This window comes from Octopus sinensis, linkage group LG7, assembly GCF_006345805.1.
Source record: "Octopus sinensis linkage group LG7, ASM634580v1, whole genome shotgun sequence".
NCBI classification, from domain to species: Eukaryota; Metazoa; Mollusca; class Cephalopoda; order Octopoda; family Octopodidae; genus Octopus; species Octopus sinensis.
This window is the reverse complement of record NC_043003.1, coordinates 37641894-37669838: the sequence shown is the minus strand read 5'-3', so window position 1 is coordinate 37669838 and position 27945 is coordinate 37641894. Positions and strand designations below refer to the sequence as shown.

The window sequence follows — 27945 nt, the reverse complement described above, 5'->3', positions numbered from 1 at the left end:
GAGGTGCTACTCAGTGGGATGGAGCCTGGAACTACAGAGTTGCAAAACAAGCTTGTCAAACACAGCCATGCCAACACTTATAGTCATGACTAGATAGGGTGCTTATTTTTTTTTATCGTTTAGTCACAGAGCCTCCAAGGCTGGTGGGTGTAAGTTAGCCTAGAGCCAAAGATTTGGCCTGAATGCTTGCAACAAAGTGAACTACATTAAAAAGCATCTCTGGGCTACCTGGTGATGTTAAACGGCAGTATGGGCATATAAAAACTGGTATGTTGTGTGTGTGTGTGAGGGAGAAAGAGAGAGAGAGATGGACAGACAGACAAACAGATAGAAAATCACATTAACTCATAATATCAACTGTCATTTTATGATACAGTAGCGGATACTAAGAATTATCTACCAAGAAACATTAAATATTTGATTTATAATTATTTTAAAATTTTCTAAATATACAGGTCAGTAAAATCCATGAGAACTTTTGGAGAAATGATAAATCAAAAACCAAGTGTAACAACAATAGCAAGCATATTATATGATACATACATAATACATATGTACAATGCATATTATACATATATACATATATATATTATTCAAAGGAATTCCAACTCTGTTTTTTTATGTTTTATTTATATTCTTTATAATATTAATGTAGAATATAGAATATATAGTATAAATAGTATATATAGTAAAATGAAATGAAGTATTGATTGTCTTATTGAATAGATGAAATATTGAATATAAAATATTAAGGGACTAGTATACTTTCTTGCATTAAAGCAGTCTTCAAGGTCCCAGGTTGTGACAGGAGTGTGTATATATATATATATATACACACGTAATATTATTGTAAAATAGATGTAAATAACTTACGTATAATTTTTGTTCAGAATCCGAGCTCGAGTAGCTGCATCCAAGCTTAAGAGACTCTCACATCGGATCAGATCTATGCCAAGGCCAGAGGAATTTGCGTTAGAGTCCGGAAAGAGGTTTTTGTTGTAACGAAGGAATCTGATCGTGTACCTTAGGGTAACAGCATGGTCGAAGTAACGCTGTGCTTCCCCTTCAGCTTCAGAACCAACCTGTTGTTTGAATCAAGCATGTTATTAATAAAGGATTAATAATAAAATAATCAATAAACTTTTCAGAAAAAAAAAACTTAATTCACCAGCTAACTATCGTTATCATCATTATTTTAATGTCCACTTTTCCATGCTCAGATGGGTTGTGTGGAGTTTATTGAAGCAGATTTTCTACAACCAGATACCCTTCCTGATGCCAACCCTTACCTATTTCCAAGCAAAGTAATATTTATCTCTGGTCAGACATGTTTTCATAGTATATTGGAAATGAATGACACTGCTTGTATGGTAGTGACAATCATTTACAACTATCACATAATGCCCAAGACAGAGGAGATAGTAACAGACACACACACAATGGGCTTCTTCCAGTTTCCATCTACCAAGTCCACTTACAATGCTTTGGTTGGCTTGGTGCCATAATGTAAGACACTAGCCCAAGTGCCATACAGTGAAACTGAACCTGACCTCATATGGTCAAGAAGCAAATTTATTACCACACAGCCATGCCTGCAACTAATATATGCGATAATGTTTTGAAATCATAAAAAATACCTAAAAATTCACTCAGTCTGTTTCTCTCTCAGTTCTGCAGTAGTAAGCATTCCTAAATGTCACATGAGTGACTGAGGTTAGATTCAACACAGTCAATGTTCACATTTTCCTTTTTAATCTGGGAAAGCCTGCAAAAATCACAGGTTCTTGCTCTCTTTTTACTCATTCACTTACTGAATTATGTTAATCTGATCAATGACTGAGAGAGTAGACAGATGAATGCAAAGAGAGCTAGACAACCAAAGGCTGGAGACTAATTGGTATACAGTTAGTGTTGCTATACTGTTTATGGCTCAACCCACAGTTATAAATAGGTGCTACAAAGAAACAATGACCCATCACATGGTAGGAACAACATGCCAAGTCAAGCAGTAATAATTATACAAAACTAATAAATATTTCATTAGTCTGCAGTTCAATTGGAATTGTTTGAAGGTGAAAGGCTCTACTATTCTAAGTTTCCTAAGATACATTGATGGTTAAAGGACTCACTAGTCATACAATTATGTAACAAGGATCAGTATTTTGTAATCTCCTTTTACATGATAAGTGCAAATCACATCATGGTTGAATTTGCTTTTCATCATAAAATTATCATTATCTGGGGTTGTCTAGAAATGCAACATCTACATAGTCACCTAAAACAATTAAGCGATTAGTAAAAGCATGGTATATGCTATCAAGTCATACTTGCCAGTGACAGCTATACAATATCTGTGTGTGTGTGTACATGTATGTATTCATGTAATAAATAAAATGAATCAATAATCTTTTACAGATCTGCAACTACGAATAAAAAATATGGCACCTACTTTTTCTAACTCTGTTAAAAAGCTGTCCATTGACTCATCACTCAGTTTCCCAACCTCAAACATTGTCACTGCATGACTCTTAAGACCCTGGTGACACAAAAGAAAAAAGAAGAGAATAATATAAACAATATATATACATATATATAAATAAAATAAATTATATTATCAAATAAAGTTAGGCATGAAAAATACTCATTATAGATACTATTTTTATTGCTTAATCTGAGGAGGAAGGTCAGGGGTCATGACATTTTTCAAGGTCTCTAAAAGTAGCAGAAGGAAAAGGTGGGAAAGTCCTCCTTAGAATAGGGACCTGGCCTGAATGCTTAAAAACGAGAGTGGACTCTGCAAAAGACAGACATCTAAGAGCCAGGTGATAGAATAACTGGGTAACAGATTAAAGGTATTATCAAAAGACACACACACATATTGAATGGGGGGAGTCTCTCTAGGTAGAGCTATTAATTCTTCACATTGAGCAGTCATAGCTTTGGTACTATGGACATGTGGTTAGAATGCCACAGAAAAGAATTGCAAGATGGATTCTTCCAGCCAAACCAAATGGCAGGAGACTTAGGGGTAAACCAAGAATGAGATGGTTGGATAATATCCATAGTCTCAGTTGGTCATGATCAGGAATCCAGACAAAAAGTGTAATAATAGTTGCTTCTGATAGGAGGAGGTGCATGAGGATTTAACTCTCATGGTCCTTCCAAGAGTGGTGAGCAGAGAAGATGGATGGATATATATTATACACACTATGTGTTCATTTAATGCTCAATTTTTCTTTCCATACTAATTGTTATGGGAGAATCCTGAACACCCATAGGAGAATCCTCAACACAGGCGTAGGAGTGGCTGTGTGGTAAGTAGCTTGCTTGCGAACCACATGGTTCCGGGTTCAGTCCCACTGCATTGCACCTTGGGCAAGTGTCTTCTACTATAGTCTTGGGTCGACCAAAGCCTTGCGAGTCGATTTGGTAGACGGAAACTGAAAGAAGCCCGTCATATAAATATATATATGTATATATATATGTGTATGTGTGTATACGTTTGCGTGTCTGTGTTTGTTCCCCCAACATCACTTGACAACCGATGCTGGTGTGTTTATGTTGTGTTTATGTCCCCATAACTTAGTGGTTCAGCAAAAGAGACCAATAGAATAAATACTAGGCTTACAAAGAATTCTTAAACTAAAATTAAAAGATTATTTAAGTGAATGTGCTGTAACTGTATTTTAATGGACCATTTAAGAGAATATGCTGTAAGAAATTGCATTTTGGAAACAAAATAATGTATGTAGTTACAGTGTAGTAGCAAGATAATCTAATGTTAATGATATAGTAAAGTTGAATAGATACAGTGTAAAAAAATGCATATATGTTGCTAATTTCTCTGTATACATGCACAACTACACCCATGTGCAATTATAATTCAAGAAAGCTGTACTCAGTTCAATAAAATGAATTTATCTGCATTCTTGCATTTTTTGGAAGCTTTATTTAAATACAGTTCTGTTGAGTGATTAGATTTTTCTCTGTTGTGCACAAGTAACATATATTCCTGCCATTTTTATAACGACTTGATTTTTCAATGATCTTTCAGTTGATACTGTAGTTTGATGCATTTTTTTTTTTCAATGATCAGATACAATTAAAGAGTTTCATTTCATTCTGCTTTTCATATTTTTGAATGAAGATGTACAATCTTTTAAAATTTCCTTTGGTTACATCAATTTCTGAGTGGTATCAGGATTCAGATTTGTTGAATTAACTTTTACTTCATATGTGATAGTCTCTGTGTTACAGGACCATTCAGTGTACGTGTATTGATGTTTCAACATGAACAATTGGCATCAGTAGGTTAAGTAATTTTATGAGATGTAAAACTCTTCATATCTGTTCAACAGCTTTCTATATTTATGGTTAGCAAGGTAGTATTTATAAGAAAAGATTTTACAATGTTGGACTTAAAGTTTAGGTATAAACCAAATGATACTGGGTTTGAATATGAGATTGTATCCTTGAATCCACTTGCTTTTGAGGTATTATTATAATAAGGAATTGCTTTGTCAAAAGTTTCCTTTCATTAGGACAAATTTAAATCTTTCTGCTTACATATTGCAAAATTTTTGTAGACTCAAGGTGAAGAGCATGAACCTGTGTCAATATAAGTGAGGTTTTCATTTCATTCTCTAAATGGTTTATTTATTCTTTTAATTTTCAATGTCCACTTTTCCATGCTTGACTGGGTCAGATGAAGTTTACTGAGGCAGGTTTTTTTCTATTGTCAGATGCCGTTCTTGTCACAAACCTTTGCCTGTTTCCAAGCAAGATAATGTTTCCCCATGACCAGACATGTTTTCACAGAATACTGGAAATGAATGACATACATTTACAACAATCATGCAATACCAAGACAACGTCTACAAACTTTCATAAATGCATACATACATAAGGAGCCTCCCTCAGTTTCTGTGCATCAAATCCATTCACAAGGCATTAGTCAGTTTAGGGCTATAGTAGAAGACCTTTCTTTATTCAAGGCACAATAGAACTGAAACTATGTGGCTGGGAAGCAAAACATCTTAAACACATGGCCATTCATCTTCCATGCTGGCATGGGTTGAATGGCTTGACAAGTACTGGTAAAATCAGGGGTCATACCAGGTTCCATATTCTGTTTTGGCTTGATTTCTACAGCTGAACACCAACCACTTTACAGAGTGTACTGAGTGCTTTATAAATGACACCATATGATTTAGAATTGGCAGAATTGCACAAGTGTTAGATATAATGCCTGGTAATATTTGTTATGATTTTCTATGCTCCACGTTCAAATACTGCCCAGGTCAATCTTGCCATTTATCCTTTTTTGGGTCAGTAAATAAAATACCTGTCTAGAGTAAAGGTGCAACAAAACTGTGCCAGGTAGGATGCTTAGTGGTATCTGCTCTGGCTTTTTGGATTCTGATAGCAAGACCTGAAACAATGCTGATACTGAACTGCAGTAGCAGACTGAATCTAAAAATATTGGTTGCCAGGAGACTAAAGGGGCCCACCCACGACTACAATGCTATCATTTTTTTTTTTTTGTTAAAAGTATTTTTTTCAACTGTCTACAAACACAGCTAGGCTGACATAATTAATACATTCTTCCAGGAGTGAATAAAAAATTCTCAAACTTGAGGGGATGGGCCCCTTAGATACTAACATGGGCCCCCATATATGAATTCTAATGGCACAGGGGCCCACTTGCCATCGGGCAAGCTGGCAACCTGGCCAGTCTTCAACTGTTGAACTGTATTGGTCTTGGGTTTCCATTGGGCAACATCAGTGACATAAAGAAAGGACACTTGCTTGTTTGAGCAACTACTAGTCTTCCACAAAAAAACCTTGTCCAGTTTTGTATTTTGGAGAACTATCAAGATGTATGTAGATACTCAGACCAACTATAAACAGACAACAAAGTCAACGTGTATGTATGTGCGTGTGTGTGTGTGCATGCATGTTTATCTGTTTATGTCTGTGCTTATGATGTGTTGCTATTTGCCAATCTCTCAAGTTATTGGCAAATAACTTAACAGTTTGGCAAGTAGAAATCAACAAAGCTGAATTAAGTATTGGGCTCGATACGAGGGAAGATTAAAAAAATTGAAAGCAGTGCCCCAGCATGGCCAAATTCCAATGACTGAAACCAGTAAAAGAATAAGAGAATGCACTCACACACACACACACACAAACACTCACTCACAGATGTATGTATACTGATGTGTGCAAAACTATAACAGAGCTGTGAAGTGAGTAAAATATCGGACCTGAGACAAATTTCCCATCATTAGGAATGCTGTTAGTGTAGAATCAAACAGGAAAACTATTCTCTTTGCTGACCCAGCATTTTGACCACTGACTTCTGTAAATGGATAGAAAAAACATAATTATTCCATGTAAATGCATCATACTGATATTGTTAACAAGGGATGGCACTGGACCTGTCAGTATTCAATTGCCCCTTTTTCAGTCATTATCACTATCTCTCTTTCCCATAAAGTTGTCTATGTATGAGGGGTTAGATCATAACTGTTTGTAACCAATACACCCTACCTTCACTCGTTCTGTGCCATCAGCCACACTCCTTCTTCCTCATGACATTTTTTTTATTGTCATCTATTACTCTGTTTCCCCATTATTTCTACTTACCATAAATCCTCGAGTATAATCCGCATTTTTTCCCCAAATTTTAAAGGTCAAAATCCTTAGTGCGTACTCTATACGAGGTTAAAAATGAAAATTATTTTCTAAGCAATGTCCGGGTCTCTATTTGCTGTCCGGCAATGTTTATTCAGACGCATTTTGTGATGTCGGGCGCGAAAATACCTTAAGCTAAGCCTGAAAGCAATGACATCATAAAAGAATCACCCATAACTTGCAGTAAGCAACATTTATTAAACGTTATTAGTCTCATTACTGTTATTTCTTTATTTTGTGCAAACAAAATGCACAAAAAAGCTACACGTTTGCATTATGTTATATGTACAATAATAATAAAGGACGTTACTGTATACATTTTTACAAACTAAGGACGTTATATAGACTTCCTTGACTCAAGTTAGAGAAAGGGTGTGTATTATACTCAAGGTTTAGGTTTTTCAGAGGTACAGCCCCCTAACAATCCCCTGCGTATTATACTCAAGGGCGGACTATACTCGAGGATTTACAGTACACTAGTTCTCTTGTCATACTCTCACTCCCTTCACCCATTCACCCTGGTTCTTCTCTGTCACAATTCTCTCTTGCCTCTCTGTCAGGTTCCTTGAATAAGCAATATATGCTGTTGGGTAGTGAGCACTTTCAAGCTTTGTGGAGCACAAAGCAATCTCACTAGTGCCAATGCCATGAAAAATGTGCTAAATACATTCTGTAAAAATGGATGGCAAGTGAGTGGAGACAATGTAGATGTCAATAGGATCCTTTAGTTTGGCCAATGGCATGACAGCCTCATTAGTGTTGGTACCATGGATAAAATGTGCCTAGTATATTTCACTCTGTAAAGTGGTTAGTCTTAAGGACATCCAGCTGTAGAATCCATGCTAAAAATGGAACATATGAGCAAGATGTGGTTCCTCACCTAATTATTAGGGCATTAACTCCGAATGAGGAATGTCTTGGAATATGATGATCCATCCAACACAAGTCAGTGTGGAAAGCAAATGTGATGTTGATGTTGACTATTGATGATGACTGTTGATGATGATGATGACGACGACAGTCTCAACAGTTTCCAAATTGGCATTATAATATATCTTTTTTACATTAGAATCTTAGCCGTTAATTCATAATTTATTCATATTGTTGTGCTTAATTCCCGTCACAACCATGAATTGAAGTGTGCTAGTTCACTATGTCAGGAGAAAATCTTTTCTCCTGGGGGCTTAGTAAACTAACAAATTACTTGTGATACAATTGCGATGTAGTGTTAGCAAACTATCTCTCTCTTTCTCTCATTCTTCACATCGTAACATCCTTTCTCCTCTATCGGCAATACTTCTCACATATGTTAGAGCTTCAGTTTATCTATGGATTAGATTATCAGGGAATGCTTACTTTCTCAAGACTGCTGGCTTAATTCAACTAATACCACATCTAAGCTAAACATCAGTCTGAGCAAGCACATTTGGTGTACTAAATACGTTTTACATTTACAATAATGCAATTTATATACAACTGTCCAATTCTGTCAATAATTATCTCACCTATGCTAGCATAGGGAAAAGGAACTACTGGAGACAATATTAAATATAAGGCTAACAGATGATAAATGTTAGTGACAACAGGTGTGTTTACCTAGAGAACTGTCAATACTTGAACTGTCAGTATTACTGGCTGTGTTTACATCCAACAGAGACTCGGTCTCAGTGAGTGGCATACTCATCTCCAGGAGAAGTTGGTCTTGACTTGGTCTGCAATAAATAAAAGTACAAAATTAGAAATAAAGAGACTGGCAATGATGGAGACAGTAATGGATTACAAATATTGTAGCTGTTGTTTACTCTGTTGTGAACTGGAGCTATGTGAAATAAAGTGTCTTGCTCAAGAACACAACACACAACCTGGTCCTGGAATCGAACTCACTACCTCATCATTGTGAACTCAATACCCTAACCACTGAGCCATAACGTGGAGAGTGGGAAGCTGGTTTGCATGGGCGACTGCTGGTCTTTCATAAACAACCTTGCCCGAACTTGTGTCTCGGGGGGTAACTTTCTAGGTACAATCCCATGGTCAGTCATGACCAAAGGGGAACTTTACCCTATTTACTCTGTCACAACTATATGTCTATCATTGCAGCCTCCCTTTACTACTACTCCTTATTTCTCTAGCACTATCTCTCCCATTTCTCCTTTCTCTTCCATCATGCTCTCCCTCTTCTCTCTTTCTTACCCTAGCCCATCTGCAGCAATCACCCTCTCTCCTACCTACATTATTGGTTATGCTACCCTGAACAAACTGACTAACAGTGCACAAAGGCTGAAGTGGAGTGGAATAATAATAATACATTAGGTAGGAGAGCAATGACAAATAAGGTGAGTAAAGGTGGCAATAACATGTGGGGAGAGTGAGAAATGTATGGTAATAAGATTGGAGCTTATAGGGGTGAGTCAATAGGGTTACAGGGGAGAGGGGGAGATAACAGATAACACAGAAAGGGTGATCAATGGAAAACATAAGAGAAATGATGTTAAGAAACAAGGCAAATGTTTTGACAGCTATTTTGGCCTCACTTATTTGGCATCGCTGATTCAATACCATATTATTGGACATCAGATATTTTTATGTTTCTCTTGTTTTAATATTTCTCTCTCTTAAGGTAACAAGCTAGTAGAATCATTACCGTGCAGGAAAAATTGCTTAGTGGCACCGCTTCTAGCTTTACATTCTGAGTTCAAATGCTGCCGTGGTCAAAGGGTGAAGTGGAGCAGAATAATAATAATACAGTAGATAGGAGAGCAATGACAGATAAGGTGAGTAAAGGTAGCAAGAACATGTAGGGAGAGTGATAGAAGTATGGTGATAGGATTGGAGCTTGTCAGAAGTACATAGAGGTGAGTCAAAAGGAGGTGATTCAGGGGAGAGGGAGAGATAACTGCCTTTCATCCTCCCAGGGTCAAAATACCAGTTATGCATTGGGGGTCAATGCATCCAATTTACCCTTCCCCCGAAATTTCTGGCCTTGTGCCAAAATTTAAAACCAATATTTCTTTCTCTCTCTCTCTTTGTTTATATATGAAAATATGTGAACATATTTCTATGTGTATAAGGCAGGGATCCCCAATCTTTTTACACCATTGACCTCTTCATGGAATCCTTGACCCCTTGTCAACTCCCAGGCATGTACAAGAAAATAAATAAATAAAAATAATAAAGTTCATGCACATTTATCAACCCTTTGAATAGCCCCATCGATCCCAAGGGGTTGATATTGACCACTAAGGAGACCCCTGGCTCTATGTGTATATACCTGCATGCCTGTACATGTGTGTGTATATGTGTTGTCTCCAGTGCCAAAAAGTACTGTTATCAATACAGGTTTAATATTCAGTTAGCCATACCAAATCACCTGTGTCCATTCAGCTGCACCCAATTGTCCCATTCTATAAGAATGGCTATGATGACTATAACGGTTACACTCACAGAAAAATCTTGTGCTTAAGGAAGCCAAGATGATTCACTTCCATCAACTTACTTTTTAGTTAACGTTTGTCGAGCTCTCCAAGATGAGTGTAGGTCATCTAAGTTGAGGTCATTTATTTTCTTGTGGGCAAAACCCAAACGACAGAACATGGAAACTGCATTCTACAACAAATATAAAATATTGTTTACAACATGAAAGAGAAGTGAACAGAGAGAAAATATATAGAAATACAATAGCAGTGAGTTAATGAAGGAGGTCATGTTATCATTAACCTGCTAGAAATTGCAGCCAAGTCTCCCTCAAGTCACACCTTACTGTTTTAAAAAGGATAGATAACAGATTAGATAATGTAGGTATATCTGAAATTAAGATACTTTTGATTATCAGTTCTGCTAACAAGCCTCTTACTCTTTCCTCCCTCAGACTAATGCCAATAATGGTCTAATATTATTAACATTTCTCATTCTTTATGCAGTGTTTTGACCTATAATATAATAGTTAAGAATATCATGAACCATACAGTAGAATACAATATAGAAATGTAAGCCTGCTGGAAAATTGTGGCTCACACTCCAATATCAATATTTGGTTAATATAAAATCCCTTTACTTACACGTAACAAGGGTAAAGGAATCATCATCCTCTTCTTCATCATCATCATTTAATGTCTGGTATGGGTTGGATAATTTGACAGGACCTGACCAACTCTCCAGCTAGTCAGACTCCATTTGTCTGTTTTGGCATGGTTTCCCTTCGTAATGCCAATCACATTACAGAGTGTGCAGGCTTCTTTTTACATGACACCAGCATGGGTGCTTTTTATGTGGTGCTGGCATAAATGCTTTTTACATGCTGCCAGCACATAAAAATTTTCAATTTCGCTCACCCTTTCTTGCAACCAAGAAACCAACAGGGCAATTATTGGGTTGTCCAGAAAGTTCATGCCAATTTATAGTAGCTTACCTTTCGACTTATTTTAGAACATGGTTGAGTCCATAAAATAAGATTTGACTACACCTCCATTTAGAGCACAGTTTAAGCTATCTTTTTGTGGAAGAAGGTTTATGTTCCTATAACCAGTGTTAATTTTGTAACCCTTTAAAATGGAAGATAAGAAAGTTCCTTTTCAGCACTTGATGCTTTGGAAACCAGACAAAAATTGCTGCAGCTTGGCTGGGATGTGCTACCCCACCCTCCATATTCACCAGATAGTGCTCCTTCGGATTTCCACTTATTCAGGTCTCTGCAGAATAGTCTTAATGGTAAAAAATTTCAATTCCTTGGATAATGTAAAAAGATACTTTGATAAATTCTTTGCCATGAAACTACCTCAATTATGGGAAGAGGATATTTTCAAGTTAAAGGAAAGATGGAGATGCACTGTGCAACAAAATGGTTCATATTTGGTTGATCAAATGTAATGGCAAGTGTTTATTGACCATTTTCTTTCCTTTAAAAATCAGCATGAACTTTCAGGACAACCCAATATTAACTATCTATCATTTTAGGATTGGTGATAAGCTTCTTGCAAGCCTTATAAGCAGTTTAATTTCAGTTTCTCATTGGAACCAGGAAATGAAATCTGGTTACCATACCAAATATTTTTGACAAAACACATGAACATCACACAATCTAATTTCAGTTCCTCAACTAAATCTAGAATATTTTACTAATAAAAAGATTCTTTATGGCTGTTGGTAAGTCAGGGTTCCTGGAGAACCTTTGCTTTATTATCAGTTGAAGCTATGGCAGTATTTACACTATCACTATCACTGACTAATGAGGAAGACTCTTTGTTGTTGCTTGACTTGACAGAAATAGTGGTCAAATCTTCTTCAAATCATATTTACTGTCTTAAAACACATTAAATAATGTCGATGAGATATAAATATTAAGTTTAATAAATTTAATATTGGATGGTCATGCTTGGGAAATCTTTGATCATAAGACTGTTTGATCAAAGCTGATCTGGTGTTAAACACGTCAAATCAAAGCCCTCTTTACAGTAGCATAGGCTTGTGAGCGAATCCCACTTCTGGGCCCAATTGTGTGTATTTATTGACAGTAAGCCACAGCATACATGGATCAGAATTGGGCCCCTAGACCCCTGTGGGCTTTGACAACTGTTCAGTGTGCCCATATCTTAATTCAGTCCTGTGTAGAGTGTGTCTTGTGTTCTTTAATTGGATGGTGATTATGTAGAGTATGTATAGAGTATGCAGCGTGTGTAAAACTAATCCTCTAGAGTATGTTATGCAAGTTGTATTATTTTATTGAATGCAAGTTGTTTAATATAATTGTATAGGGTATGTGTTGTGTGCAGAGAGGATAAGGTGAGTTATACTATTTAACTGCTTGGGCAAGTGTCTTCTACTATAGCCTCAGGTCGACCAAAGCCTTGTGAGTGGATTTGGTAGACGGAAACTGAAAGAAGCCCATTGTATATATCTATATATGTATGTGTGTGTATATGTTTGCGTGTCTGTGTTTGTCCCCCCAAAATCGCTTGACAACCGATGTTGGTCTGTTTACATCCTCATAACTTAGCAGTTCGACAAAAGAGACCGATAGAATAAGTACTAGGCTTACAAAGAATAAGTCCTGGGGTCGATTTGCTCGACGAAAGGCGGTGCTCCAGCATGGCCACAGTCACATGACTGAAACAAGTTAAAGAGTGAAAGAGTAACCTACATTACACAGTCCACATCATGAGTAAGGTATGGGCTGTACCTAGCAGGGACTATGTTTTGTATTGGGTGATGACTTGAGAGTTCTTGTATGGCTTTGTTGTTTTGTCATTTTACATATAATTTTTAAGATCAGATAGTGCAATAAATTCATTTCCCTCTAGAAATACAGAAAAATAACCAGAAAATGCATGAGACGAAACAAGAATAAAATATAAAGACAGAAAGGAGAAGAAAGAGTTTACCTTGACTAACTGTAAGTCAATCTCCAAAATGCTAGCCAGCTGTGAAATAAGAAAAGAATACCATCATCATTACCACTAGCACTACCATTAACACATTATTCAATTTTAGTACTTAACTATCATCATCAACAACATCATAAACACATCTATCATCATAAACATCACAATCTAACAAGCTCACAAGCATATGCAATTAAACACAATCACACTTCACCTGCATACTCTTTGGAAGCACTCCGTCGGTTACGACGACGAGGGTTCCAGTTGATCTGAATCAACGGAACAGCCTGCTCGGGAAATTAACGTGTAAGTGGCTGAGCACTCCACAGACACGTGTACCCTTAACGTAGTTCTCGGGGATATTCAGCGTGACACAGAAAGTGACAAGGCCGGCCCTTTGAAATACAGGTACAACAGAAACAGGAAGTAAGAGTGAGAGAAAGTTGTGGTGAAAGAGCACAGCAGGGATCATCACCATCCCTGCCGGAGCCTCGTGGAGCTTTTAGGTGTTTTCGCTCAATAAACACTCACAACGCCCGGTCTGGGAATCGAAACCGCAATCCTATGACCGCGAGTCCGCTGCCCTAACCACTGGGCCATTGCGCCTCCACTCACCTGCATACACACAAACACACACTCCTTTTACATATACAAGCTCAAAATTTAACTAACCAAATTATACACACACATCGGTTTCAAATTTTGGCACAGGGCCAGCAAATTCAGGGTACAGAGTAAGTTGATTACCTCAACCCCAGTGCTCAACTGGTACTATTTTATCAACCCCAAGAAGGGCAAAGTCGACTTCAGTAGAATTTGAACTCAGAACATAAAGACAGATGAAATGCTACTAAGCATTTTACCCAACGTGGTAACAATTCCGCCAGATCACCACTTTAAATTATGCACATGTGTCAAGAGAATCATAGTTTAAATAAAATAGTCAACATTCTCACCTCAGCCACTGTTGTGTGTTCATCAATAGATACAAATATTTTGTACAGTAATGTCTCAAAATAATCTCCAAGCACTCGGTTCATGACAAATCCTTGTAGAGGAGGAACTGTAAGAAGAGAAGGTCAGAATGCACCATATAATGATAGAATAATTGTAAATACACATGTAGCTACTATAGACCAACAGTGAATGGAACAGTTATAAATGAAGGATAGAATCTTAAATTTGAATGTATGTTTTATGAATTTCAGACATGAACAGACACAGGCGTAGTTGTGTGGTTAAGAAGCTTACATCCCAACCATGTGGTCTTGGGTTCAGTCTCACTGTGCATCACCTTGGGTGAATGTTTTCTACTATAGCCACAGGCTGACCAAATTTTGTGAATGGAGTTCATCATCATCATTCTTTAACATCCATTTTCCATGCTGGCATGGGTTAGAAGGCTTGATAGAAACCGATGAGGTCAGGGGCCACACCAGGTTACATGGTCTGTTTTGGCTTGATTTCTACAGCTGGATGCCCTTCTTAATCATCATCATCATCATCATCGTTTAACGTCTGTTCTCCATGCTAGCATGGGTTGGCCGGTTCAACCGGGGATCTGGGAAGCCAGAAGGCTGCACCAGGCTCCAGTCTTATCTGGCAATGTTTCTACAGCTGGATGCCCTTCCTAATGCCAACCACTCCGTGAGTGTAGTGGGTGCTTTTTACGTGCCACCCGCACAGGTGCCAGGCGAGGCTGGCAACGGCCACGGTCGGATTGGTGCATTTTACGTGCCACCAGCACGGAAGCCAGTCGAGGCGGCGCTGGCATCGGCCACGACTCAGATAGTGCTTTTTACGTACCACCAGACCAGGGGTCCTGGAATCTGCTGGGTGCCAGTCATAGGATTGGTTCAATTTCGATTCCGATTTCGATTTCATGCCAACCAATTTACAGAGTGTACAAGGTGCTTTTTACATGGTACTAGCACCTACACCAATGCTTTTTAAGTGGCACTTTGATTTTAGGATTTGTAAATGAAACCTGAAGGAAGCCAGCATGCATATATGCATGTATGTATATATGGATATATATGTGTGGGTGTATTTGTGTGTACCCTTGTCTTGACATCATGTGATGATTGTAAACAAACATTACTGTCAGTCAAGCAGTGTTTTTCATTTCTAATCTCCCATGAAAAACATGTTTGAGCACGAGGAAATATTACTTTGCTGGGAAACCGGTAAGGCACCCGGCCATAGAAAATCTGTCTCAATGAATTCTGTCTGACCCATGCAAGCATGGAAAAGTGGACATTAAACAATGATTAAGACTATAACTGAGTAATTTTAACATAAATATCAAGAGAATGAGAGATGCCATTAAGAGTCATGGCTCATAAAAATAGGAGTTTCCTGAGGTTTAGAAAAGAGGACTTTCTTGGGTGTGTGTGATTTGGCACTGTATGTGGTTTGGAACTAGATGTTTATAAAGTCTTTAGGTAACTATCAATGTAGAATATGTAGGTATGACAATATACAAAAGATGTCTACATATTGTTGTTTAGCACCAGATAAGCATTCATCAAGCAGACCTATGATCATAGTCATTCCAGTTATGACCATCTCTTAATTTTTTTTTTTGGACTGAATGTTTCCAAGACTATACCATTGTATGTCTCTTTTATTTAGAGCATACCATATCATTTGTTGATGACTTGGCTGCTATTTTTAGCAGGTTGAGTGACCATGAGGAAGATCTATTAGCTAAAAGACATGTCTACAAGTTGTTAATGTTTAGCCCCAGGAAAGCCCTGACTGAGCAGATTTATGATCACAGGCATTCAAGTTATGACTATGATAATTCTGTCTTTTCTTATGGCACACTAACACCTACTATTACCTTTATCCATGTATTGCTTTTAAGAACAGTAAGATATAATGTGAGAGAGATTTGGCTTCTATTTTTAGTATTTGAGTGACAAAGAAGTGTATGCTACATTGACTAAAAAAGATGTCGACAAGTGGAAAATGAAGGTGGAAGGTTTATGACTAGAGCGGTCAGAAGAGGTTATCAATGTAAAGAAGAACAGATGTACATCTATAACCAACTAGACTTCAATAGAATAACTTACCAACAATACAGTCATCATCAGCAATGGGCACATCTAAATAGACCAAACCTTTACGATACAAACCTGCAGAATGAAGGTAAAATAGGATCTTAAACAATTTTTGTAACAATATTTAATAATGAAATACACAACACATTTCAATTAATTTCTTCTCTCTTTTTTTTCCAAAAGACAAGAATTTAGAAGAATTTGATGAGACGATAAACTACTTATTTACTTGTGTACTGAGCTGGTGTTTGGAATATAGCAAAACAAAAGAATATAACATATGAAATTATAATAAAAAGTATTTATTTAACCCTTTAGCATTTAAACTGGCCATATCCAGCCTACAATATTCTATCTGTTTAACAAGCAAACCTACAAGACCCAGCCTCTCACACCTACCCTACAATGCCATTCTAGAAATAAACAATCACATCACCGAAATCTCAAAGCTACAAGATAATGAATGATTAATTCAAAACAATGTGAATACATAAGCATTATATTTGACATAGTAATTTGAATGCTAAAGGGTTAATTATAAGTAAAATAAAGGTGTGTACATTAATATTTAATTTTCAGATACATCCAAATTTATTGACTCTGAATTTTAATAATTAATGTAGTTTTTGTGTACACTCAAACATAGAAAGAGCTTCACAGCAGTAACTGTCTCAGAAGAGAACTCCTCCTGATGAACAATGTGTGTGAAATCACACCAAGTAGGGTTATGAATGGCATCATCAGACTCCATCATATATATTCCTGCATTGTTATATTTCATCAGCTACAGAAAATGAATCTGTCATTCATAGCCCACTAACATTAAAAAAATTTATAAAAAAAAAAGTCCATTCACATTTACATGAGTATCTAGTATAAATTAAATTTTATAACTTATCTATTTGTTCTTAAAACCCATATTAATCACACTGAGATGTTTTTAGTAATTCCACATGTAAAACCACAAAATTATCCAGCATAATGGCATAATGATATATGTGATCATATTGACAACCTCTGGTGATATCAAATCTTCTTTTCAAATCACAAAGGTCATGGCCTTTTTCTTATTCATGTAATTTTATAGATCTATAACAATAAATCTAACACCATAAGCATTATGAACATTAAAGGATTGGGTGGATGTAGTATAAAATTAGCAGATGTAGATTAGTAGAAGTTGAATCTTTCTTCCTCTTAACCTGTTGGCTGTCCTGTGTACCTGATGTGATACACAGAACATATTTTCTTGGTATAGCAGCATCATATATAATATACATTTCCAGTTTGTTTTGGGGGTTTTTTTTTTTCCCAACAGCTAGAGTAACTTGTGACTTATAAAAAGGAGAGCTTTATATTACTCAGAACTTCTGAAACAAGGGCTCTCTCAAAAGTCTGAAAACAAACATGGATGTTTAGGATAAACTTATGAAAATGCCTTGAACAGGCAAAGCATTAACATATTTTTAACTCCTTTTCGACTCTTATTTTCTCTTCAAGAACTAATCTACAACCATTATATCTCACTAATGTAAAGTAAATTAAGAATTGTAGAAAAACTCAGAAGGAAAGTAACATACCATGTAAGACTTTGTAATCAACATCATTTGCTAGCTGTGGCCCGTAGTCAATGACTTTGTCAATTGCTTCCTTCTCAGCAACATGGCACATCTACAAGAGACCCAAGAGAGAAATGGTATATTAATAAATAAAACAACAATAATAATGTCCTACAAAAGAATTAATTTAAAAGGAGTGGTTATACCTCATTAAATCAGCTCTTGTAAAAAAGTGCTAATTCTTTTAATGATCCTTAATAGGGTGAGAGACAAATTTTGTCCAGGTGAAGTTTCAACTTTAGAAAAAAAAACATTTATTTTGCTCCATAGTTAAGATAACATTTGTTTAAAGCGTTACATACATGTTTAAAGCATCTATTGGTGCTTAACTGTTTCAATCCAAAAGATTTTCATTCCACATTTCCTCAATTCACCTAAATATCAAGAATAAATATAGAGGCGATAACACTAGTAGACTTGGTCACCTTTGCCTTTGGATCTGTCTATAACAGCTGGGCTGTACAACAGCTTATTCCACATTAAAACTAATCATACTCTGGGTATATTTTACATTCCTTGCATACAAAGAATTCCCACCATATAGAGACACATATACACATGCACACACGTATTGAGAAAGACAGAAAGAGAGAGAGAGAGAGAAGGGGAATAACTATGGGGCTGAATTATATATAGCAAGTGCTAAATTTAGTAACAATACCTTGATATCATCTTCTGTGATGTAACCGATATTGACAATCCACCAATGGTCAGCCGATACTGAATCTACAGGTTGCATAGGTAATAGCTCACGTACTGGTTTTCTGCGGAAGAATTTCTAAGAAAAATAAAAAAAAATACAATAAATATTCCTTACCAGTAATATACTATCATCACCCACACCTCACTACAACAACTGGCTTCGTCTCTAGTCCAAAGAAATCAATATTTATATTTTCTTTAGTTTACCCACTATCTTCAGGAGGTTAGCTGTAATGAGTCATTATCGTATGTAAAGAACAAACTATACATCAACAACAGACTGCACTTAGCCTTAATATAGAAACATTTGATGTTTAAAAACTTACCAGATGTTGTAAGTCGTTTAGTAGCCATACTAAATACTGGTTGAAGAGGCCGTGGATTTAAAGATAGTCAACTGAAATCTCGGGACCAATATCAATAGGCTCAAAATACCAAATATATAAGTGCCTATACAGTATACTGGGGAGTATTAAGTTTCATTGTATGGTTAATGTCCAATCTCTGGTTATCTCAAAAGCTTTTTCTGGGTATACAGTTTAACCCTTTCGTTACCAAACCGCCCAAAGCCAACCGAAAAAAATTTTGGTTAATGTGACCAAACCACCCAAACCCGCCCGTATTTACCCATTCATATTTAAATGAGAATATCAGAGCAAATCTCTTTAGTACATTCGTGAAAACATGTATTATACTTCGTAAACAGTTCAACTACAGTTTTGTACAAAAATCGAAGTGTAATTTTAATTCCGTGAATTTTGGGAGATTTTTTTCCGAAATTTGTTCCTATTGTGTTTTTAAAATTTGTAATTTTGACAAAAAAACTGATACGAATTTCATTATATCAAGCAGTGAGTCAGAATTCGAAGGATTTTCTACTGAAGACCTTCATAAATCTAACTCTATGACTGAAAAAAAAAAGCACGTGGTATTTGATAATGAATCTGATGTTTCATTTTCTGAAAGTGAAAACAGTAAATCCGAGAGCTCCGACAGCGATAAAGAAAATGAATTGGCACCTGAATGGAGTGAAAATTTAAAAACTGTTTCTTTCGGTGATTTTTCTGAAGAAACTGGACCAAGCCACAGACTTTCCCAGGAGAGTAAAGCCTTAGACTATTTCTTTTTACTTTTTCGAATGAGCCTATTTGAAATCATTACGGCAGAAACGAACCATTACGCTAAATGTAAACAAAGCGAAAGAAAGGATAGTTAGTGGTTTCCCACAACCTTAAATGAAATTAAGACTATTTTGCCATAAATATTATTATGGGTATCAGAAAGTTACCCAGAATAACAAATTCTATTGTAAAATTTTGTTGTATACCCAATTGAATATTAGCTAATAACCCATTTTCTATAGCGATGTTTGAACAAAATTTTAATAATTTTATATTTTGTTGAATTTACCTGAATCTACCTGCAATTAGAGTCACTTTGTGACAAAAATTATAGTATAGAATTGGTTGAGAACATTTCATTAAATTATCTTCCAAAAATCTCATTAATATATTGATAAATAAAAAAGTTATAGTTGTTTAATGAAACCAGACTAAATTTATGATTATGTTAGAAATTAATTGAAACACATAAGGGGTGTATTTTGGTTAGAAATATAGTAACGAAAGGGTTAAGGAGGTAGGACTTAAAACATGAGGTCACCATTTAAAAAACATTATGCAATATCTAGTTACTAGACTGAACAAGTCAAGTAACTAGATACATACTCCTTTATGGGATTGTTATTTTAAAACAGTGACTATTGTTGTTGAGTAGTACTGACCACCTCTGCTAATACAAATACAGTAATTTGAAGACTTCATCATTCTACCTATGCCTATTCTGTTGGTTTTTATAGATATACTATCCAAGTAGTTAAAGTTTAAAACATATTCTTTTGCTTGTTTCAGTCATTTGACTGTGACCATGCTGAAACACCGCCTTTAGTCGAACAAACCAACCTAAGGACTTATTCTTTGTAAGCCTAGTACTATTGGTCTCTTTTGCTGAACTGCTAAGTTACAGGGACGTAAACACACCAACATCGGTGTCAAGCAATGCTGGGGGGACAAACACAGACACACAAATACATACATATATATATATATATATATATATATATATATATGGCAGGCTTCTTTCAGTTTCCATCTACCAAATCACTCACAAGGCTTTGGTCAGCCTGAGGCTATAATAGAATATACTTGCCCAAGGTGCCACGCAGTGGGACTGAACCCAGAACCATGTGGTTGGGAAGCAAGCTTCTTACCACACAGCCACTCTTGCTAGCTGGTTTAAAGACAGAAAGATTTTATTATGGTTAATTTGTATACTATTATGAGCAAGAAATTGTTGTGATAGCTAATTGACAGCTTAGTAGAACACTGTAAGAGAGCACACAGCATACTGTGTAATTTTTCTACTGCCTTAGCTCAGAGAGAAATTGAACCAACTCCTAAACTGCCTGTGTGTAAGTTTGTGACTTTAAACTGCTGGCATGCCAAGCCTCTATGATCTTGCATTCTATATCATTACAGGATTATTAAAATGCCAAAGACCATATATGATGACAGTAAAGGGCCTGGGCAGGAAAGTGTCTCTATTAAAACTAGCATGCACTATACTTTAGTTAGAGTATCCTGGAGCTAACACATCAAGGAATAATGTTTCTGCAAACATAATATTAACACAAATCCTTGGAGTAAGAGAATTTCAAAGCCACCACTTCTTGCCGGTAAAGTGAAAGTGGTACTCATATTTCCTATTACATTGTCTGGAAATCTAATGTATTTTGCATAAATGCATAACATAACATCTTCAGAAAACTTTAAGCTTGCAATTTCTGTCTTTAAAGAAAACAAAAAAAAAAGTTGATCTTAACATATAAACCCTTTGATACTGCTCCTAGTTCAATAATATAAATTCTCCATTTTAAAAATGACCTAAATATTTTCCACTAGATTCTATATGAATCTATACTCTAAAAACACCAGCTAAGTAATGATGAGGATATAAAAAAAAATAAGTCACTATTTTCAAAATTTACTGAAGCAAAGGCAGTGTATTTCAACAGAAGGATGATAACAAAAGGGTTAATGTAAATTTCAAATTTAAGAGGCCAGTCCATCACCCACATTGGCAGTAGAACATGACATTAAAACTGCAATAACAAATAATAAAAAAAAAAACTTACTTTACTAGATCTGTTCTGATTCATTAGGTCTATATATTGATTCCTACCAATTCCAAGAAGACGTAGACCTAGAAATAGAATATACAATTTAAAACACGCAATAAGTAAATGAGTGATAGACAAATGTAAATCCATTAATGTTCCCCCTTGCACTCACCCAGCCCCTAGTTCCTCACTGAACTCTTGTCGTCCCTCTGATTTCAAATAACCATTTTGCCAGAGCTGAATCAAGTTTTCCTACATCTTTCCCACCTACCTTTTTCACTCTAACTTCACGACCTGCAACAATTCAAATGAACAAAAACTGACTGCATGAAGTCCTCTCTTCCAATTTATTCATTCAGGTTATCAGCATTATGTAGATGAGAAATAAATGAAGATTACTGCTTTTTGCAAGATAAGCAGAAAACTCTTGATTTATAGAAATATTGATTTCTTTATAATAATGATTCCCAACATAGGTCTCAGATTTGGAGGAGGAGTACTTTATTATATCAACCATGAAAGCATGTCAGACAAAAATCAATCTAGGTAGAATATGAACTCAGAATGTAAAGGTATGCAATTAAACATGACAAAGCATTTTCTCTGTTGTTCTACCAATTCTATCATTCATTATCTTAATAATAGATTCTTTCTACTATAGGCACAAAGCCTGAAATTTGTTGGGGGGGGGGAGCTTGTCAATTATATCAACCCCAGTTCTAAACAGGTACTTATTTTAATCATCCATGAAAGGATGAAAAGCTAAGTCAACCTTGGCAGAATTTGAACTCAGAATGTGAAACTAGAAGAAATGTCACTAAGCATTTTGTCCCATATGCTAATAATTCTGCCAGCTTTCCACCTTTATCATAATAATAGTTGTTCATGTTATATTATATTTCTATGGACATGAAGCTCAACATTTTTTAAGGATATGTGTTTTTCAAAAGGTGGGATATCATTCAAGCTCTTTTTAACATTACTAAAGTGAAATGACTACAATGTGGAATCAAAATTGGGTTATGGATTTGGTTTATCAGATGCTTTATGACACTCACTAAAACATGATTTCTAACTTCATTTTAAGGCTGTGTATTTTGTGGGAGAGAAATATTTCATTAAAATCAACCCCAATATTTTACAGGTATGGAAAAGTTAAAACCCAAAGTTGACCTCCATCCCCAATCTGAATTTGAACTTGGTACATAGAGAGACCAAAGTATATAAAAGAAATGTTAACTTACAGTCTGCAGCAGTGAAATTTGGTAATGAATCATAACTTTTTTCTTGTGTCATGATAGAAGACATGATATCGATATAGTAGGAGAAAGGTGTGACACGCAAACCACGCACAACCACATCGGAAAGATGGTATGGATAAAGCATGAGGTGTTCACGACTGTAGCATAAAAGTTCTTCATAGTAACGGCGCTCATCTTTACGAAATGTTTTTACTACAAAACAAAGATAATATACATACACAAGTGAGAAGAAAGAAAAAAATTTGAAAAGGGAAAAGATCAGATTGTATCAATGGAATTTGTTTTAAACAGGAATTTGTAATAATGAACTAGTATTGTTACAAGTGAATTAAGCAGAATGTTAATCTAGATTATCAACCAAGTACCTCACAGGTACAAAGTCCATTGGCTTCCAGAATGATGCAAAGTGAAAACAACCTGCCAGAACTCTAAGTATGAATATAAAGACATGTATCAAACTAAATACTACAAGACTTTTAATATCACTATTGATCTAATTAATCCACTGTTCTCAAGAATTTGGACCCGGAGATCTCCATTTCCAGCGACTTCGAGGGCCACCTCCCAGTGGTGTCGGGCATCAATGAAGAGCCCTCGACTACAACAAGACGACCAAAGTTTTTTTTTTTCCAAGGTCTAGGGTCTCCCGCCCCTAAGCCCTAGACCATCACCTAATCACCCTTACCTGTCTTGTTGCTTAACAACAACAACAAAAACAACAGCAGCAGCAGCATTTTTATTAGCTGCAAAGACTTGTACAAACATATAAGGAAATAAAATCAACGAAAAATACATAGAGCAATTTTATATACATACAACTAGGATATGGGTCTTTTCTTAGCCACCCTGACACCTCCTAACCCTGAAAGTGCTTAGGGCATTTTTGGTATGAGCAACTTATCATAGACTCATGAGAAAAGCAGAGACTTGAGAGAAGAAGATTAGTGTTGCATGAAGCTTTGATACATTCCAGGTGGAGATTATTCACTAGTGCATCCATGGTTTACCTAGTTGTGTTTTTTATTGTTTAAATTTTATCTTTTTTGTTATCTTGGGAAGGTCGTTATACCAATAGTAAGCACATGCACTGGTTTATTTCATTTCTTTTATTATTTTTAGTCAGTCATTTAACCAATTAACTAATTTATTGATTGATGAATCTTTAATGATCATTGATGAGGTGGTTGCAAATGGTGATGGAAGGACTTTGATAAATTTAGCTGATTGACTGACTGAATGATTAATCAATCAATCAATTAGTTAAATGGTTAAGTAGCTGACAAATGGTAATAAAAGAAGTGAAATAGAACCAGTGTGTGTGGTTGTTATTGGCATAATGACCTTCCTGAGATACAACAAAATCTGTTCCAATATGTGATTTCACATCAAGACTCCCACAAACTAAATATAGAAACAAAATTTCACATTGTTTTAATTACTGTGATTTTATACATTTTGCTATTTCATCATCGTTTAACGTCCGTTCTCCATGCTAGCATGGGTTGGACGGTTTGACCGGGGATCTGGGAAGCCAGAAGGCTGCACCAGGCTCCGGTCTTATCTGGCAATGTTTCTACAGCTGGATGCCCTTCCTAACGCCAACCACTCCGTGAGTGTAGTGGGTGCTTTCTACGTGCCACCTGCACTGGTGCCAGGCGAGGCTGGCATCGGCCACGGTCGGATTGGTGCATTTTACGTGCCACCTGCACGGAAGCCAGTCGAGGCGGCACTGGCTTCGGCCACGTTTCGGATGGTGCTTTTTACGTGCCACCGACACGGAAGCCAGTCGAGGCGGCGCTGGCATCGGCCACGATTCGGATCATTTGTTCTATTATATTTTAACCTTTATCAAATTTTTAGAATGTCCATTGTATAATGTATTTATCTTCACACATTTACATATATAATTTTGTCTTGTACTCCTCACAAAAAACAGTACATGAACAATAACAAGAAAGATACATTAATAAATAGATGATAATAATAAATAGCACTAACAGCTATAATAACATAAATCTATAGATCAGCAATGCTCATACACTGTAGAAATGCATGTCAGTTTTACTATCCTGTGCATACTTGGTTGCCAGGCTCTCGTGTCTTGCAGAGTACAAGGCAATCCCAATCAGGCTGGTGATGTAAAATGCACTCAGTACACTCTGTAAAGTAGTTAGCAAACAAGCAGAGATAACACACCATCAAGAAGACTAGTTTGGCTAAGGACATGGCATTCCCTCTAGTGTTAATGCCAGAATGAAATGCACCTAGTACACCCTATAAAGTGGTTAATGTTTGGAAGATCATCCAACCAAAGAAAAGTATTAAAGGTTCATCAAAGTATTTAAATTATATATATAAAGGTGGGAAGATAAAGACATTATACAACAGACATTTTTAAAATGTTCATAATTAAGTGATGTTCTTTTTTGTGACATTATTGATACTGCCATTTACTGATATTGCCATTTAAGCTAATTCAGCCATAATTATTCAGCCATTTAAGCTAATTCAAAGTTTTCGAGATTAAATTTATATCACTGATAAGAGTAAAAATTTATCTTTCTATTGATATATAGTTTGAACTATGATTAACCCTTTAGTACTCAGGTTACTCTGTCAAATCAAATGCTTATTTATTTACATTGTCTTGAATTAGTCATACATTATCTCATAGTTTTGAGATTAGAATGATGTGATTGTTTATTCTTACTATGACATGAAATGTGAGATCTGGCCAGTTTGAACATAGAAGAGGCAGAATATTTTAACCAGATATGGCTGATTTGATTGTTGAAGAGTTATTATTAGTAAACACTTGACTTTAAACTAAGTGATGACTTAACATTCTAAAGCAATAAAACATTCATTCATAAAATAAAGTATCAAAAAAAGAATGAAAATTATGTTTTTAAAAATGATAAAGCATTCATTTGCAGTAGTTACCCCACTCCAAAAAAACACAAACTTGAATTATCAATCATTAGTAGTTTATCTGTTATTTTTTTACTTTTTTCAGTCATTGGACTGTGGCTATGCTGGGGCACCACCTTGAAGGGTTTAATGAGGTTTTTTTTTATAAGTCCAGTACTTATTCTACTGGTATCTTCTGCCAAACAGCTAAGTTACAGGGACATAAACTAACCAACACTAGTTGTCAAGCAGTGATGGAGTATAAACACAACACAAAGACACACACACACACACACACATACACACACACACACACACATGTACATGATGGACTTCTTCTGGTTTCTGTCTACCAGATCCACTCACAAGACTTTGATTGGCTTGGAACTATAGCAGAAGACACTTGCCTGAAGTGCTAAGCATTGGGACTGAACCCAAGACCACATCATTGGGAAGCAAGCTACTTAACCCCACAGCTATGCCTGCACTTATGGCACACAGCCACACACACCTGCACCTGTGTAGATTTTTTGAAATAGTCCAGCTGTGATGAAATCTTTCTAAATAATGATATCAATACAGGACAAAAGTTGAATGAGTGGACCTTCTAGGTGGCTGCTGTGGTACTAAGCAAGAAGAATTGATGTGATAAATGGTGGAAATAAGGGCTGGCAGTGTGGTGTGAGTGTTTTTCTATTTTCATTTTTTTCTTTTTTAAGATTGTACTTTGACAGACTTAGTGAAAAAGAAGTGGTTGGACAACAAAATAATATTCCATTGTCCTTTAATTAAAATAGGCCTTCAGTACCCTCTCCTCTAAACTCCACTTCATTTCAGTTGTCATGGAAAATTTCAAATCTTAAGTAGGCTACTTTCTATTCACTGCAACAATCCAATCATAAGAACAAACACACCCTTCTGTTCTTTTTCCTTTTCTCATCAACATCAGTTGTTAGTTGTCGGAGCACCGCATCCTTCAAAACTTCCATGCTTCCTGAGATTCACCAACACTACACCTGATTTTCTCCCCTCCATACACACGCAAGCATGTATCTGACTCATACACTGTTTGCTTTACAGTTATTTGTACATTACTGCATACACTTTATATGCACCTGAGCACTGTATACAATAATTTCATTATTATTATTATTAAAGGGTAAAGACCCCCTTCGGTCATGAGTGACCATGGGTTTGCACCTAGAGAGTTACCCTCCTAGACACAAGTCCGGGCAAGGTTGTTTTATGGAAGACCAGCAGTTGCCCATGCATACCGGCCTCCCCTCTCCACGTCACCGATGTTGTCCAAGGGAAAAACAAAGGGGCCGATACAGCTTGGCACCAGTAACGTCGCAACTCAATTCTACAGCTGAGTGAACTGGAGCAACGTGAAATAAAGTGTCTTGCTCAAGAACACAACACGCAGCCCGGTCCGGGATTCGAGCTCACAACCTCACGGTCGTAAGCTCGACGCTCTAACCACTGAGCCATGCGCCAAATTCCAGCCATTTTCTATTTGTTGATGTTGATCCCTCTTAAACCACACATCTCAACTTATTATTGCAACCAATTCTCTCTACCATTTACATATGTATATGCAAATGGTGGAGAGAATATATATATGTGTGTACGTATATACCATATTTCTAATATTCTACAAAGTTTGAAAATCCAGCCTTCGGTGAAAGTTTGAAGTAACGATAAATCTTTTCATGATAAAATAATTGACGCTACATCTTTCACTGATTCTTTTTAATGTTCAGTTTCTTTATATATATAAGAACACTTTTATTTACACACACACACATACACACCTCTATTAATTTCATTTGGGTTTAACCCTAGAATTTACCCTATTAAGCTTATCCATGCATACAAGCTATCAGTCAGTTAGTAATCAAGGGATTATTTTATCAAATGCCTGAAAATCCACAAATATCCACAGTTTTTGCAATTATAACCAAGGAGAAGTAAGTGAGTAATCATTAGATCAATTTTCAATGAAACAATTAATGTAATAAAAAAACATTTGCTCATTTCAGTTTCCTTGGTTATAATTACAGAAGTTAGCATGGCAGCAATAACGAGCCAATGGCATGACCAAAAACATATCCCTCCTCATATACGATATGAAGA

At 36.1% G+C, this 27945-nt stretch overlaps 1 protein-coding gene and 1 long non-coding RNA gene across 3 annotated transcripts in view; both read right to left on the bottom strand.

Moving 5' to 3' along the window:
* Window positions 1–27945, bottom strand: part of LOC115213912 (protein FAM91A1) — an 84886-nt gene that overhangs the window by 16817 nt on the left and 40124 nt on the right. Inside the window, exons 3-14 of one of the 2 annotated variants that reach the window (XM_029782889.2) lie at window positions 22882–23091; window positions 21653–21720; window positions 18419–18535; window positions 17719–17809; window positions 16151–16213; window positions 14030–14136; window positions 13074–13112; window positions 10193–10302; window positions 8293–8408; window positions 6267–6361; window positions 2450–2536; window positions 874–1082 (exon numbers count right to left, since the gene is read on the bottom strand). In XM_029782889.2, coding sequence (XP_029638749.1) covers window positions 874–1082; window positions 2450–2536; window positions 6267–6361; window positions 8293–8408; window positions 10193–10302; window positions 13074–13112; window positions 14030–14136; window positions 16151–16213; window positions 17719–17809; window positions 18419–18535; window positions 21653–21720; window positions 22882–23091 — 1312 coding nt within the window. Of the gene's footprint in view, window positions 1–873; window positions 1083–2449; window positions 2537–6266; window positions 6362–8292; window positions 8409–10192; window positions 10303–13073; window positions 13113–14029; window positions 14137–16150; window positions 16214–17718; window positions 17810–18418; window positions 18536–21648; window positions 21721–22881; window positions 23092–27945 lie in introns of those variants that run through there. The other variant, XM_036504701.1, reaches the window with a different exon arrangement.
* LOC118764217 lies at window positions 11634–13065 on the bottom strand. The gene is made up of 3 exons (XR_005000009.1): window positions 12829–13065; window positions 12533–12538; window positions 11634–12495 (listed from the first exon to the last, which is right to left on the bottom strand). It is a non-coding gene; the product is annotated as an uncharacterized LOC118764217 (long non-coding RNA).